At 41.1% G+C, this 17,816-nt stretch overlaps 1 protein-coding gene across 1 annotated transcript in view; it reads left to right on the top strand.

Moving 5' to 3' along the window:
* Nucleotides 1-13,187, top strand: part of LOC101844671 (ATP-binding cassette sub-family G member 3) — a 43,783-nt gene extending 30,596 nt beyond the window's left edge. The window contains exons 14-16 of the mRNA XM_021230825.2: nucleotides 9,101-9,187; nucleotides 10,197-10,282; nucleotides 11,862-13,187. Of these exons, the coding sequence (XP_021086484.1) occupies nucleotides 9,101-9,187; nucleotides 10,197-10,282; nucleotides 11,862-12,048 (360 nt within the window). The 3' untranslated portion in view covers nucleotides 12,049-13,187. The remainder of the gene's footprint in view (nucleotides 1-9,100; nucleotides 9,188-10,196; nucleotides 10,283-11,861) is intronic.
* The last annotated feature ends 4,629 nt before the right edge of the window (nucleotides 13,188-17,816 follow it).

The following is a 17,816-nucleotide window of genomic DNA, read 5'->3' as shown; positions in this document are numbered from 1 at the left end:
GATTGAAGCTCTTGTCTGAAGCTCTGATCAGATTGTAGAAGATGCACTGTATCAGTTTCTTGGCCTGACGATGTGTCGGGTGATGTAGTTCCAAGCTGGTTTCAGGATGGTGCCTGTCAGGTGGGGTCGATGATGTGGGGCAGTTCAGATGTATCCAGTCGAATCAGGCAGAGTTGGGAAAGTGAATCCACACTAATAGTTCCCAAAACGTCACTGCAAGCTATTTGCCAATACTCATTATCTTTCCATAAGGAGGAAATTTCATCATTTGTTAAAGGTACAATAATTTCAGCTGGATCTTTCCCAGTCAATTGAGGAAGCCTTAACTTACCTTTTAATATCAAATCAGAGATCTTTTCTATATATGTTTTCAATTTTTTATTCTGTTTATGTGGCAGAAATACCCATTCTAGTATGATGTCTTCCCTCTGCATTAATATTCCTGAGGGGTATTCTCTAGATGGTAAAATAACTAGAATACAATCCAGGTTTGGATCCACATGGTCCACATGTGCTTCTAATATTCTCTTTTCTACCCATTCTAATTCTTTTTCAGCCTCAGCTGATAGTACTCGTGGGCTGTTTAGATCTTTATCTCCTTTTAAAGCCATTTTCAAATGTTTCAAATCATGCCCTTCTACACCGATAATTGTCTGTAATTGAGAGATTTCACCTAATAGTTTTTGAAGATCATTAAGAGTCCGGTAACGATCTCTTCTAATCTGTACTTTCTGTGGTCTAATTTTCTGAGCATCTATTTTATAACCTAAATAGTTAATAGAATCTCCTCTTTGTATTTTTTCTGGGGAAATTTGTAATCCCCAGCGAGGCAAAGTTTCTTTTACTGCTTCAAACATCTTTTCCAATGTATCCTTATTTGAATCAGACAATAATATGTCATCCATATAATGATATATTAACGAATGTGGAAATTTTTTACGAATTATTTCTAGAGGTTTATTCACAAAATATTGACACAAAGTTGGACTGTTTAACATACCTTGAGGTAGTACCTTCCACTGGAATCTCTGTACTGGACGGGAATTATTATAGGTAGGTACCGTGAAGGCGAACTTTTCTCTGTCGTTTTCTTGTAACGGTATGGTGAAGAAACAATCTTTTAAGTCTATAACTATAATTGGCCAATCCTTAGGAATTAGAGAAGGTAACGGCATCCCAGGTTGTAGAGACCCCATAGGCTGAATTACCTTGTTGATGGCTCTAAGATCAGTAACCATTCTCCACTTACCAGACTTCTTCTTGACAACAAAAACAGGTGAATTCCATGCACTAGTTGATTCCTCAATATGTCCAGCATCTAACTGTTCCTGAACTAACTTCTCCAAAGCCTCTAACTTCTCAGATGTCATAGGCCATTGACCCACCCAGACGGGTTCATCTGTCAGCCATTTTAAGGGTAGAGCTTTTGGTTGCTCTGTTGGTTTGGCACTAGCATCTTGCATCTGTACAGCCTGTACATTTGGCATCTGTTTTCTGTACTGCCTTACTATATTCCTTGTACCACTAAAAGCTTGTCTATAATTCCTAGTTGATACAGGAGGAATGTTAATCTGTGTATTCCATTGCTGGAGTAGATCACGACCCCAGAGGTTTATAGCAATATCTGCAACGTATGGCTTTAACCTTCCTCTCTGTCCTTCTGGCCCAATAAAGTCAATCCATCTAATGCTCTGTTTAACTTCAGATAGGGTTCCAATCCCTAAGAATTGAACGTTAGCCTCTTTTAAAGCCCAGTCGTGTGGCCAGGACTGCTGATTAAGGATAGTGACATCACTGCCTGTGTCCAGTAGACCGTAAATTACCTTATTATTTACCTTAACTGCCAGCTTGGGTCTATGATATTGTATAGAAGTTTGCCAAAATATATGTTTTGTATCTCCTCCTGATGTAATTGATTCATCCTCTGGAGCTAATGTATTGTCCAGTGCCGTATAATTTACAATGGGCAGTGGATCTTCTAATTGTCCTGGGAGAGGCTGTCCTCCACTGTCACTGGGAATGACCGGATAATCTCTCTTTTTGGGGCTCGGTTGAGCCCCTGAGATCTGTTTTTTGGCTTTAAAGATCTACCTTGTCTATCTGTTGTGGATCTGCATTCATTTGTCCAATGCCGGCCTTTTCCACACCTCCTGCAGAGACCAGGAGGTTGAGGCCTTCTGTTTGACACATTCCTGGTAGAAGAATTATTCCTAGGAATGTGTTGTCTACAGTTCCTACTCAGATGTCCCATTTTACCACAATTAAAACATCTAAAGTTTTGATGTCTTTTAAAATTTCTAGAGATTGCTTGCCCAACCCAATTTGGTATCTCCTCTTGGGTAGGCCATATTTCATCCTGATTCCTCCTAAATCCTTTAGAAATGGCTTCTCCTATCCAAGTTCCTGCCTCTGGATTGTCATACTCAACATTAGTTGTATATAAGACCCATTCCTCCAATGGTGCTGATCTTACCTTTAATGGCCACAGTATCTGTTTGTAATGTGGGTTTGCATTCTCATAAGCCAACGATTCTGTAAGAAGTCGCCTAATATTAGGATCAGTTATTTGTAAATCTACTGCTCTGGATAATCTTTGTAAGAATTCAGAGAATCTTTCTCTCGGACCCTGTATCACTTTCGAATATGCTTCAACTCTTTCCCCTGGTTCACGAACCTTATCCAAAGCATTTAGTGCTGCTGTTTTGCATAAATCAAATGTACGCTCATCATAACCAGCTTGGACCTGCGGGTCAGAAAATTGCTTCTCTCCCATAATCTTACTTTCAGAAGCATCAAAGCCATCCTTCAAACCTTGAAGTTCAAGGGCCTTGGCTTCCTGTCTCCACAGAGCTTTCCACTGTATTTGAGTAGACTGGTCCAACACTGCAGATATTAAATCATTCCAATCTGAGGGAGTTATCTTATTAGTAGTTGCCCATGTGTTTAGTAACTGTTTTACATAAGTACTGTGGACCCCAAAAGTCATGATCGCATTTTTAATTGTTTTCATATCTTTTATGGGAATAGGTTCCCATTTCTGTGTAGTGGAACCAGATTGGTGCCTCCGTGATGATGACCTTTCTACTACAGTTACTGGAAAGGCCACCTTAGGATGTCTAGTAGCCGTATTTCGTTTATTTCCTAGTGGCCTAGCATCCATTGACTCCACTTCTGATATTTCAGAGGATGTATCTTCTAAAGATTGAAATTTTGCAACCATGTCATCCTTTAAGTCTCGTATTTCCTGCATTAAAAATTGTTCCAATTCCTTGGACTGTTCATTGAGGTCTTCTATTTCCTCCATTAAAAATTGTCCCAAGTCCTCATACTGTTCATTAAGGTCTTGGATTTTCTGCATTAAAGATTGTTTTAACTCTTTGGATTGTTCATTTAAACGAGATTCCAAGCTTTTCATACCATCCTCCCTAAAAACTCCAAAGGCATCTATTTTTCCTTCCAGAAAACACATTCGATCCACTAGATTGCCATTATTATCAGACATAGATTGAATCGACCCTGCTAATTTTGAAAATTCCTCCTGGTTATATTCCATCTTAGCCATAAATGTAGTGGACATCGAATTGAATGTGTCTCGAAGGTTGTCCTGGTCAAATTTAACCAAGTCCCCTTGTTCCTGAATTTTTAACTCTAATTTTTTAATTGACTCTGCTAAATTGGAAAGTTCCACCTGGTTAGAGTCAATCTTAGCGGATATTGAATTAAATGTAGCCAGATCCACTTGTTCCTGAATTTTTGACTCTAATTTTTGAAACATAAGCTCATGTTTCTTCCAAGTGATTATATGTATTAATACACTAATCACAAGCATGGCACACATATACGTAAGAAAAATATCATAATTGTCTTTTACCACATAATCCATCACATTGGTAATGAAATCTCCAAAATCCTGCAGTGTTAAATTACCTGCCATGTTATAATTAGATGTTCTTACCATCAATCGGTGATTCCTAAATTGGAAAAATTCACCTCCTTTATTATCTCAAATTAAAATACCTGTAGTTACCGTGCTTGGCCAGCAGATGGCGGAGGTGTACTGCTAAACGCTACCTCTCCGCGGAAAATCGGATGCTCCCAAGGAACCTGTGAAAGCTTAATGGGCAGATTTGGGAAGGCAGATTCACCGCACAGCAGTGGAGCTTGCAAAGGCTCTGGTAGCTACTTAGGCAGTATAGTGTAGAATTAATCAGGCACGAAAGTCCCCGGTTCTGCTTGGCGGGCGGCAGCGGGGGGGAGGGAGCGGGCAACCGATGGCCGGGATGCTGGCGGCTGGAAGGCGCGGGTGGTCAGCAACTGGGAGTTGCAGCAGTGGGCTGTGAGCAGCACGTGTGGCGTTGGCGGGCAGGCGGCAAAGGAGTCTGAGTCCCCGGTTCTGCGCGCTTGGCGGGCGGCAGGAGCGCAGAACGATCGTGGGGGGGGGGTAGGGGGGCAGCTCCGGGCGTAGAGCGGTGGCGGCAGCGCGCTGCGGCGGTGGCGGGGGACACCCAATGATCACGCGCAGCGGCTGACTGTGTCCGCACAGGGTACACGCAGCGATAGACTGCTGCAGTGTCCGCGAACGGGCGAACAGCACGCGGCAGCTGTGGACAGCAAGCGTGGGGGCGCTGGGCGGCCGGCGGGGCAGCAGGGCTTGTGGGGAAGGGAAAACAGCTCCGCGTGGAGAGGCCAATTGCTCTATTCGCGGTCCAGCTGCAGGTACGCGCAGCGGCCGACTGGGGCGGGCGGCGGGGCCTCGGGCGATGTAGCCACCGCGGCTGGAGCGAACTAGCACTCACCTCGGGATGCCGAATTCAGGCGGTTTCCCAGGCGTGGGCTGTAATTCCAAACCACTTCTGCCACCAGGTATCCTGGTAATCGAGGCTATATAGGGAAAAACAATATATTTATTTATCAGGGAGAGAGAGAGTCGCACATACCAGGAGTTAGAAGCGTGGCTGGCTTCCAGGAGAAAAAGAGGGAGGCCCCTTTTCCTTTCACTACCTTTTATCTCTACCTTGACCCCGCCCTGTTGGGTGGGTAGCTTTGTGGGGTTCACTCCTACAATTCAGAAAGGAGCAAGCCCCCCCCATAGGCTTGAACAAAGCAAGGCAAATTAAGTTGAGGTAGGACCCAGCCCCACCCTGGAAACATTTTCTTAATTGAGGTTCCCTGCTCTACAGTGAATTTACCTTATGTCCAGTTTTTGTGAAATGATCCTATACAGTGTTCTTCTAGCTTGTGTTTCTAGATGGCAGTGGCTTTATTAGAAGCATCATTGCAGTTGTGCTGTCATCTTGTCAAAGATTCAACCAATCACATCTTGAAAATATATGAAACACTGCAGCTTCCATCCTGGCAGCAGGAGCCAATGCACCCCAGTCTCCTGCTCCACTCATGGGACTAGGCAAACTTGGGCCTGTTTCTGGGCTGGCTGCCTGTGGTTGGGGTTAGCCATTGATGCTTCCATCCAGGAGGTAGTCAAAGCACTCCACAGCATCCTAGTCCATTTCTCCTCCCACGGGACCAGGAAGAGGAGAGCTACCAGAGCATTGGACTTGCCTGAACCTATGGGCCTCACCCTCCCTGGGGAAATGAGGGGATAATGGGGGGGGTTGGAGGAGGGCACGGGAGGAGGGGAGGGAAAGGGAGAGGGACCTGGAACTGACTTGTGAAGCAACCTTGTTTCTTATCTAAATTTAAACTGAAAAATAAATAAATTAATTAAAAGTTGTACAATTGCACAAACCTTTCAATAATAAATCTCCCATTACAATTCTGAAGAAAAAAATAAAAAAATAAAAACAACTTCATGAAAATGATAGAGGCCCTTAAAAATGATATGGGAAAATCCCTTAAAGATTAGAAGAAAAAACAGACCAAAAATGCAAGAAATGTAAGAAATGGAGGAAAAGACAAACCTAAATTGCAAGAAACAATTCAAAGAATGCAAGGGCTGAAATCTGAAATATAAACAATAAAAAAACAGAGTCTGAATGGATGCTGTAAATAGAAAAGCTGGGGAAATGGGACAGGTACTACAGATGCAAGCATAACCAACAGAATACAAGAGATGGAAGAGAGAATCTCAGATGTTGAAGACACACTAGGAGAAACAGATTCATAGACCAAAGAAAAATCTTAAGTCCAACAAATCCCTAATACAAAATCTCCAGGAAACATGGGACACCATGAAAAAACCAAACTTAAGAATAATAGGTATAGAAGAATGTGAAGAAACCCACCTCAAAGGGTCAGAAAACATATTCAACAAAATCATAGAAGAAAACTTTCCCAACCTAAAGTAATACATTCCAACGAAGGTTCAAGGGACCCCCCAAATGTGAGTGTCAGTGAGAAGGCCTGGACAACCTATGGGGCTCTGAGCTGTGGATCAGTGTCTATCCCTGGTATACAATCTGTCTTCATGTGCCTATAGCACAAAGAGAGATGCTCTCTCAGCCTGGACTCTTAGGGGAGTGCCTTGACCCTACCAAGAGTAAAATGATAGACTCTAGACATCCCCTATGTGGAAGGATTTGGCAATAGGGTGGGAGGGAGGGTGGAAGGGGAGTGCAGGAGGAGGGGAGGGAGAGGGAACTGGGATTGACATGTAAAACAAGCTATTTAAAATTAAAATAAAAAAAAGAAAAAAAAGAAGCTTACAGAATACCAAATAGAGTGGACCACAAAAAAGACACCTCGACACATTATAATCAAGACCCCAAACATACAGAATAACGAAAGAATATTAAGAGCAGCTAAGAAAAAAAGGCCAAGTAACATATAAAAGTAAAACTTGAAAGAACATTTCTCAACATTATATGGAAAAACAAAAGACTCAGGATAGCCAAAACAACCCTGTTCAATAAAACAACATCCAGAGGCATCACCATCTATTATAGAGCTATAGTCCTTAAAACAGCTTGGTATGGCACAAAAATAGACAGGTAGACCAATGGAATTGAATTGAACACCCTGATATTAACCCATACACCTATGAACACCTGAACTTTGACAAAGAAGCTAAAATTATACAATGGAAAAGAGAAAGCATCTTCGACAAATGGTGTTGGCATAACTGGATGCTGGCATGTAGAAGACTGCAGATAGATCCATGTCTATACCCATACACAAAGCTTAACTCCAAATGGATCAAAGACCTCAATATAAATCCAACCACACCGAAACTCTTAGAAGAGAAAGTAGGAGGTACCCTTGAACGAATTGGTACAAGAGTCTGCTTCCTGAACATAATACCAGGAACATAGACACTGAGATCAACAATTAATAAATGGGACCTCCTGAAACTGAGAAGCTTCTGAAGGCAAATGACATAAGTCAACAAGACAAAAAGGCAGCCCACAAAATGGGAAAAGATATACACTAACCCCAAATCTGACAGGGCTGATCTCCAAAATATACAAAGAACCCAAGCAAAATATTCAAAGTCTCCAAAACACCAAAGGATCCAATTAAAATGTAGATAACAGAACTAAATAGAGAATTCTCAGCAGAGGAGTCTAAAATGGCTGAGAGACACTTAAGAAAGATCTCAACAATCTTTAGCCATTAAGGAAATGCAAACCAAAACAACTCTAAGATACCATCTTACGCCTGTCTGAATGGCTAAAATCAAAAACAGCAATGATAGTTTATGCTGGAGAGGATGTGGAGAAAAGGGAACACTCCTCCATTGATGGTGGGAGTGCCAACTCATACAGCCATTTTGGAAATCAGTATGGAGATTCCTCAGGAAAATGGGACTCAGTCTACCACAAGACCCAGCAATTCCACTCTTAGGCATATACCTAAAAGATTCACATTCATACACCATGGACGTCTGTTCCACTATGTTCATAGCAGCATTATTTGTAATAGCCAGAACCTGGAAGCAATCTAGATGCACCACAACTGAAAAGTGGATAGAGAAAATGTGGTATATTTACACAATGGAGTACTACTCAATGGACAAAAAAACATGGAATCTTGAAATTTTCAAGCAAATGGATGGCACTAGAGCAAACCATCCTGAGTGAGGTAACCCAGTTACAAAAAGACAAACACGGTATTTACTCACTCATATATGGATTTTAGACAAGGATCAGCCTACAATCCTACTGTCAATCCTTCATCCAGCAACTGATGGAAGCAGAGACAGATACCACAGCTATACACTGAACTGAACTCCTGGAAACCAGTGACAAAGAGGAAGGAGTAATGAGAAAAGGGGTCAAGCCATGCTGGTGAAACCCACAGAGACATCTGATTTGACAAAGGGGAGATCTTGGACCCCAGACTTATGGCTCAGAGGCCAGCATGGGACTGACTCAGACCCCCTGAATGTGGTATCTGTGAGGAGGCAAAATCTGGGGGCTTCGGTATTAGATAAATATTTACTATGGTGTAGGAATGAACTTTTGTAGCCCATTCCACATGGAGGGATGCTCTCTCAACCCAGACGCATGGGGTAGGGCCTAGACCCTACCCTGGATGAAATGACAGAATCAGGCGATCCTCCATGGAGGACCTCACCCTCCCTGGGGAATTGTGTGGGGTTTGGAGAGGGGGCCTTGGGGACTGGTGGAGAGGCAAGGGAGGAGGGAAGGGAGAGTGATATGGAATTGACATGTGAAGCAAGCTTGTTTCTAATTTAAATAAAAAATAATAAATGAAAAAGAAAATATATGAAACCAATGATTATTCTGCTGTGAATATCGCCATTCCCTGAATTATGTAGTATAGACTATATACCTATATAAATTAGATATTATAAGGACCTAAAGACAATTTTAAAAATTCAGAATGGGTGTTTTAAAGAATGTTCATAGGTTGCATGCCATTTTAAATATAATGTAATTTTTGTAGGTTTGGCTTCTGCAAAAGGGTGGCAGCACCTACTTGTAAAAAGCAAAAATACCCTTGGCTTTGCAGAATGAAGAATTCTGTTTCTTTTTAGAGTTAATTGAAACAATGATTTAAAGAGCTGGTCTGAGCAAAAATGGTCAAAAGGATGGAGGGGTCTTGAGAGGGCAGAACTTGTCTAGAATTCTTAGTCAGTAGATTGATGTTAATTCTTGCTTTTGGCTTTTGCTCTTCACAGGTTTTCTTAGGTCGCAAAATATATTCAGAAAGATCACCTGGGCTTTCACCCATTCAGTACATTAACATTCCTTATTATGGATTCACAGTAAGTAGTCCTGTCTGTCACTGTACTTGGCTTCTCCAACTATAGCACCTGAAATGATTCCCAATCAAGAAATGTGTCCTGTCCCTCCCCCCCCCCCATGCAGCTGTAATCTCTAAGCAGCTGCTGCCCAGGATTTTCCTTCCAGGAGTTAAAGATGAAAATTTTCCTGTTGGTTTTACCAAAGGCCAGTGAATCATCTTGGGTTTTCCCCAGCCATGTGTTATTTGAGAGAAATAAATGTTGAGAAATATCCCAGGGTAAAGAGGAAAGATAGATGATAATATGAAAAGTATACAGTTGTGATTATGCCCAATAAGGAAATAAAGAAAGGATGAGGGACTATAATACATAGTTTACATCAGGAAACTAAAAGAAACAGAAACCATGTGATAACCACTTCTATATTGGCATTGCCAAGCTTTCTCTGCAGAAAAGTGTATCTTAACAGATTTTCTTACTCCCATAATCACTACTGCTTTTGAAGAAAACAAGAAATACTGGTATTGTTTCAATTAGTGTTTACATGGTTATGGACTGGGCAGAACAGGAGGTGCCTAAGGTCACCTCTTAGAAGTTGGGAAGATCCTTCATTTCCATTCTAAGCCTCCTGAGTGGAGGAGGGCCACTGCATTGTTGGGCAGACTGAACTTGGTGGGGTTTTGTTTGTTTAAAATATTTTTGAGTCTGGCAGTGGTGGCTCATGCCTTTAATCCCAGCACTTTGGAGGCAGAGGCAGATGCATCTCTGTGATTTCAAGGCAAGTGTGATCTACAGAGGGAGTTTAAGGACAGGCTCCAAAACTACAGAGAAACCCTGTCTTGAAACACACCCACAACACACACACACACACACACACACACACACACACACACACATATATATATATATACATATATATATATATGAAATTACAATCAAGATTGAATTAGAAGTTACAGCTATGGTTATTCCTTGGAATCTTACAAAATATTAAACTATTTGTCTTTCCCTGTTTTTGTTTGTATTGCAGGCTTTGCTGCGCGGTGATTTCTTGGGACAAAACTTCTGTCCAGAACACAAACAAGCAGAAATCAGTAGTTGCCAGATCCAAGTAATGTAAGCTGTAGTTCAGGGTCACAATGGGGACGTAGAATGTGCCTAGACATAGAGGGGAAACCCATCCATTCACGATGAATACTCTGTCCCCTACCCATTCCCCACAGTGAGTCATTGTAACCAATGCACATGTGGCTGTGTTTCCATCCTACTGCTCAGTGGTGTAGACAATGTGCAGAAAGGGTTCTTTGGGCCTTTAAAACTGGTGTGTGTGTGTGTGTGTGTGTGTGTGTGTGTGTGTGTAAAATGTTCTACCACAGGATATGTCCTGCAATCAAAGAAACACATATTTCAGTATTTTGAGAAGGAAACCTTGTTTTTGTTTAATGTCATTAAATAGAAACACGGGGTTATAAAATTAAAGTGTATTGTTTTAACCTTATGAGACATTCCTTTCTATGATTGCTCTCATTGATTTGATGGTGATATATCAGTGGGAGAAGAACATGTTGGTATGTTAAATCTCTCATGGATGTTCCAAATAACAATGAATAATAGTAACCCAAATTAATGTTTGAATTGCTGATAAGAAAAAAAGTAGAGGGGAATATCTTACTTCCCAGTCTCCTCTCTGCTGGTGTGGTCTGACATCCTTCTAATACAAATTCCTTCCCAGTCTCTTGTCAGAAGGATGGGCATAGGTGAAGTGAAAGCAGAGGAGGATGGACCACAGACCTCATCCTCACAGGAGGAAGAAGTGTGCCCTTTCAGCAGATATTGGAGCTGTTAAATCCTAAGAGATACAAAAGATGGAGACACAAGAATGGACACGCACAGGCATGGATGTAAACAGGAATTCAGACACACGGGATGTATACACACAGGAATTCAGACACAGGGATGGGGACACAGAGACGGAGACGTACAGGAGATAGTTGTAGTGTATCCAGAATTTTAGCAGCAGCTGAATTTCTGTCCTGTGTCAGGGCTTCTGCATCCTGTGCTCTCCAACCGCCACCCAGGCTCTGTCTGTAGCCATGGGCTGCTGGGGATGCTCCATAGCTGACCATACATGGTTGTCACTGCTGTCTTAGTACAGGAGCTGACAGGAATTGACTCCTCTGAGTCTCCTCTGGCCCTTGGTCTAGAATCATGCTTTGTTGTTTTCCTTGATTGCTTACTGAGTCAGCTGATTTGTACAAAGCTTTGTTCTCTTAGAGTGTCTGTGTGTGTGTCATTAGGAAGCTAAGGTTTTTCCCTTCAGGAGAAACCATGCCTTTGTCCTTTGAAGAGAGAGCAGCATTGTAGATTGAGAAATGAATGACACAGTGAAGACAGTGAGACTACAAAGTTGGATCTTACTGAGATTCAAAACTTGCCCACGTTTACTAAACCTCCTTCCTCTATGCTTCTAAATAGATGTTACAGCTACACCTCTTTGGATGGTTTTTGAAATTAACAAAGAGACCTGATTCAAGTAGTTTTAATTTCATAATATTTAACAAATTAGTAAGTTCATCATTATTGCTCTCAAATATAAAGAAGAAAATTTTAATGATGTGTTGAAACTATGAGTTTTTAGAAGGAAGTGAATTGCTGAATGAGCTTTGACATTATTTTTGTTTGTGTTGAATTACAGATGTACTGGTGAAGAATTCTTGATGAACCAGGGCATTGATCTCTCACCATGGGGCTTCTGGCAGAATCACGTGGCCTTATGTTTTATAATGATTATCCTCTTATCAATTACCTATATGCAGTTATTACCACAGAAGAAAGCAGTTCTTATGTCTGGCTGGAGGAAGATTCAACAGTTGTTTAAATAGATGTGATTCCAACTTATTCTAAATAATAATACTTACACTCATGGACAAATGCTACAGCCTGCATGACTCAAAAAAGATTCCCCCTGTAATTTACTGTGGTGAGTGCAGAGACCCATGGCTGCTCAAGATACCAGAGTAAGTGACACTTGAATGCTTCACCCTAAACAGGACACCTATGCTATACCCTCTTTAAAATTTAGAGCTCTGTGAAAGAGGGGTGAAGGGTTCAGGATCCAGAAGATGAGAAGAAAAGCTATAAATGCTATATTGTGGGCATGACACACAGAGCCATTGCAACCATGGTCTGTCTCACAACATCTACAGCTACCTGTACAAGACAGGGTCTCTCATCTGTTCAGCAAAGGTCGGAGAGGGACTCAACAGGACCACACTCCCTTCTGCTGAACTATTGTTACTGGTAGACTATGGAAGACAGGCAGTCTCTGGTTTCACACTTACACTCACAGGAGAGCAGCTAGGCTCCAGTGGATAGTCTAAAGCCCAGGGTCCCACAGACACCTCTGGTTAAATTCGGTGGATCACCAGATAATTCCCAGATATGAATGTGAGAAAGGGACTCATAAAGAGAGGCATTTGAAAGGGTTGGAAGGGGAAAAAAGGTGGGAGGAAGGGAGAATGGCGTAAATGCATTATATACATATATGGAATTGTAAAATTTTAAAAATATTATTATAAGTATAAAAAGTAACTTTTGTGTAAATTATCTAATTAAGACATTTTCTATTTGTTTTCTATTATGCTCTAATTCAGCAATGACTACTTCTTTTAAAGTTTGTAAATGCAACACATTAATTTTAAGTAACAGAATCCTAGGCTCAAATTAATGTTATTAAGTATTGCATGTTAGTTCATCTCACCGATAATGATCATGAGAGGCAATCGATCAAACTTGTTGACCTGGAAAAGGAGAACTTGTCCTAATAAATCTTACATTCCTAAGATCATTTGTTCACCTTTACAGAGAGATCAAGTATCATCCTCCAAATGTAAGAGCCAATAAATCCTACACCAGAGGTTATCAGCTCCATAAGAAATGTGCCAATTCTGTTTTAAAAGCATAGTTCTACAGCATGTTATAAAAACTATATTACTTCTAAGAATAAAAAAAATGAGCTTGGTGTGGTGGTCCATGCTTGCTGTCTCACTTGGGAGGAAGGAAACAGTAGTCTGGCGTCAACCTCAGCTAGATAGTATGTTTGAGGCTACAATAAGCTACAAAAGACTCTACCTCAAAACAAAGCAAAAACAACAACAAAACCCCACATAGTGAGTGACAATAAAAACATCTTTGATGAGCTCATTAGATAAGATTTATGGATGGTGTCTTGTTAGAGTATCTATTGCGGCAATGAAACAGCATGACCTAAAAGCACATTGGGGACGAAAGGGTTTAATTGGCTTGCCCTTCTACATCACTTTTCATCACTGAAGGAAGTCAGGATGGAAACTCAAAGAGGGCAGGAAACTGGAGGCAGGAGATGATGCAGAGGCCGTGGAGAAGTTCGCTTGCTCATCATACCTTGCTCAGCCTCTTCCTTATACAAGCCAGGATCATCATCCAAGAGCTAGCCCCACTAACAGTTTCTTGGTCCTCCCCAACTGATCATTAATTAGAAAATGCCTTACAGTTAGATCTTTTTTTTTTTTTTTTTGGTTTTACGAGACAGGGTGTCTCTGTATTGTTTTGGAGGCTGTCGGTCCAGCCTGGCCTCGAACTCACATACAGTTAGATCTTATGAAGGAATTTCCACACCTGAGGCTCCTTCCTCTCTGATGACTCTAGCTTGGGCCAATTGTCATAAAACCAGCCAGGACAGATGGATCCATCTCTGTGGTGATGTGATGGCTGCAGATTCTTGACTGGGGCCTCTGGCTACCTATAGTTGCAGTAAAAAGACAGGGTTCTTATAATATTAAGTGGCTCTTATGACTTTTCGAGGTGCTCTGATCTTTTCAGGGTTAACACAGTGGTGCATAATTTTGCAAGAGGGTCTCCTGAGGAACATTGCAGAGACACAGATGTTGAGGCCCTGCCTTGCACATCAGCATCTGTAGAAACTGCCTCTTGGAATAATTGTCCACTCCTAGATATACTGGATCCCCAAATCCTTTCCAGCCCCAGAGATTACAACTATGCTGCTGTATCTGAAACTTCTTGGGTCGTTATTTCCACTGTGTTTCTATAATTTATATTTATAATTTCTTTATTCAGTTCTTTTCCATAACAGGAAAGTACTCATCATTAATATGGCTGTTTTTAAATATCTTACAAACTGATGTACAATGGAACAAAAAGTCCAGTTTGGCTCTTGGTACAGACCCAGTGTGCCCCTAGTTCTTCCTGTTGGCCCTTTCAGTGTTCCTTCTAGCCCATCTGTATTCCTTGTGACTCTGTTGACCCCAGGCTCTCTCTAGCAGGGACACCCAGCTGCCACAATAGGCTAGTTGTCAGGTAGGGGACCTTCATCCTCCTTACTGTCCTCCATTCTGGTCTCTCTACACTTACCCTAAGACCTGCTGTAGCCTGTCAATATGAACCATCACACATACCAAGCCTATTTCTATCCACAAGTGTAGCATGAGTTTTCTGACCCATCTGGCTCCTGCCATACTTGAGCCCCAAATGAACACATGGTCACTATATTAGTTACAAAAATGTTACCCAATGGCTACGGATTCTTATTGGCTACCTCTGTCTTAATTACTAATCCATTTCTATTGATCTATGTATTTCCATGTGGTCTTGGCTTACCAGAGATCTCCCTGCTCTGCTACTTCTTTGCCGACTACATAAAGACTCCTGTCTGCCTACACTTCCTAGAATTCTCTTTGTCTGGTTGCCCCAAGTATCCTTCCTGCCTGGCCAATCAGACTTTTCTTCATCAACCAATATGAGAAACATATATACAGAAGACATTCCACCCATAACACTAGGGACCCAGTCTTTTGTTAATGTCCCAGAGAACTCATAGCTCTTCCATGCCACCCTGTCAGTATCTCCTTCTAGCCAAGCTCTATTCCTCTGTGAGTATCTGATGACTGGCAGAATAGCTCTCCCAAAAGGCTGGAATTTAGTACCCACACACTAGCCACACTTGGTTAGGGACCTTCGTGGGCAACAGCAAACAAAAACAGAACATCTATCCAATGAAGAAAAGACCAGATATTTACACAAAGAAACACTGCAAATATCATAATTCCAGATGCCTAGATCCCAGTGAAGAAACTACAAACATGACCAACCAAGACCTTATGCCTCCTCCAGAACCCAGCAGCCCTATCAAAAGTCTGGAAAATGATCTACTATAAGATCTAATTAGAATACTCTTGGTTATGGACCCAAAGAGCACTACATATTAGGTCAGAGATACTTGCTCATCCAACATGTTCACTGCTTCTCTATTCATAACACCTCAAGTTGCAAACAGCCACAATGTCCATCAACTGTTAAAGACATACTGAAACTGTAGTATATTTACACAATGGAACATTATTCAGATGTTAAGAAAAATGAATTTTCAGGTAAATGAATGCATGTAGAAGCAATTATTCTGACAGAGTTAACCCAAACCACAGAAGGCAAAAATTGCTTGCTTTCTTTGATATGTGGATGTTATCTTTTAAGCTTTAGATATGTGTGGTTCAATATGAATAGCAACCGACATTAAATAGCTAGTAAAGAATTTACAAGGCCACAACAAGACATTTCATGTCACCAAGTAACATGTTGCTTTGAGTGCAAGTAATGGATTATATCATGTTGAGCCATTGGTCAAAGGACTTCCTATAGTTCTCAAACATCACAAATTATTTAAAAGGCTATACATAACCTGATAGTAGGACCCTATTGCTGAAGACCCCCACTTATGTCATTGAACACATAAAATTCAAGCAGGTATGCAGTTGGAATCTTCACCCCCACTACTAACTAGCAATTCATGGTGCTTAAAGGCAATTTGAATGCTCTTAGAGGAGAGAATAACCAGTATCATCCAGTTACAAACTGTGTGACCTCCACCAGTAACATGCATGCAAAAAATACTGGTACAATAGTGGCACAGACCTTATGATTGTAACCAACCACCTTAAAAATATGTTTAAGGTCCATTACAGGAGATGAAGCTTGTATCTGACACTGCAAAAGTGACCAAGAAACTGAGACTACATCGGCCCTGGGCTTAGGGGAAAATTTACTATAAGTTTTCTAAGGAAACACAGCATACAATGATTCTTAATGACATATTGATGTACCTATAGACTAGAACATTGCTCAACCCCCATCAGAAAATCCACTTCTTGAAGTAGATGGTAATTTACAAGGAGAGAGACTTTGTAGCACACAGCCCTACATGGGATGTCTTCATCAAACCCATCTCATCGAGGCTCAGAGGTCTATGCAGAAGAGGAGATAAAAAGGTTTTAAGAGCCAGAGGTGGTGGATGACCCCAGGAAACAGCATCTTCAGAAGCAATAGGACTGATACACATGAACTCACAGAGACTAGGGCAGCTAGCACAAGACCTTCACAGCTCAAGTCAGACAGAATCCCAGCACTGAAAAGGGGAAAGGGCACAAAATCCACCCCAACCCAGAAGCTGTGTGTATCTGGAATCTTCCAGGAAAATGAAAATCAGCTTTCTCCAATAAAGTGTCACTGGGAATATCAGCTACACTCCAGGGCAGGACCCGTCCCAGGGGAAATTAAGTGCTGGTAATTTTGTGTTGTTAATTGTCCGACATGAAACAGAATCTTTGTTGTTTTGTGGAATTTTTTTGTTTTGGTACTTATTGTCTCACTGATTTTGAGAGAGAATCTGTGAGGAGTTGGTGAAAGGGAAAGAATATGATCAAAATATATTACATGGAACTCAGTATATAGATAATAACACCTGAAAAATAAAGCCAAAGCCTAATACATAAAGTCTATATACTACTGGGAAAGTCTCAAAATGTACTAGCCTTACTTTAGTTCTGCTTCTGGTGAATTGTTCTTGATACCTGAAGTATGTCAACCCAGAAGATGGGTTTGTGTGTGTGTGTGTGTGTTTGTACTTAAAATCTCAGCCTGAGAAAGTCTCAGAGCTACACTGGGATTCTGAACACCCAGTGTAGTCACCTGCTGATTAATAAAGACTGTCTATTGGCATAAACCCATGTCTGGTTTTCTGGTGAGTCTTCTCTGGTGAATACCTCTCAAAAATGAGGGCAGATCTTATAAACTTGTATTCTTCTAAATGGGGAACCCCAAAAGACATTAATGATTTTCTAGACATTTATGACCTAACAAAGATAAATACAGATTAGATAATGAATATAAATGGGATGGAAGTGGTAACACACCAACCCAAAAAGTCCAGGCTCACACAGATTCAGGGTAGAAGTCTATCAGGCCTTCAAAGCAGAACTAACAGTAAGTTTTTCAAGTGATTTCCTGAAGTAGAAAAGGAAAGAATACTTCCTCAGTTATTTTATGAAGCTGGTTATCCTAATACCCACACCAGATGAAAATGTAGCAATATAAAAAATGTTGGGGAACATAGACATTCTCCATAAATTCTTGAAAAATAATTTCAAGAACACAGGAAAACAGTTGTTCAACATGGTTTATCTGGTTTCGTTCCAGAGACACAGAGATTGTCAACATACACAAATCTATAAATGTAATACATTAAATATATCAATGAATCACACGATCATTTCAATAGGTATAGGAAGGGACCTTGACAAAATCCTTTCATGAAAACAAC

This window comes from Mesocricetus auratus, unplaced genomic scaffold (assembly GCF_017639785.1).
Source record: "Mesocricetus auratus isolate SY011 unplaced genomic scaffold, BCM_Maur_2.0 Super-Scaffold_100006, whole genome shotgun sequence".
Lineage (NCBI taxonomy): Eukaryota > Metazoa > Chordata > Mammalia > Rodentia > Cricetidae > Mesocricetus > Mesocricetus auratus.
The sequence above is the reverse complement of the archived record's forward strand: the minus strand, read 5'-3'. Positions and strand labels throughout refer to the sequence as shown.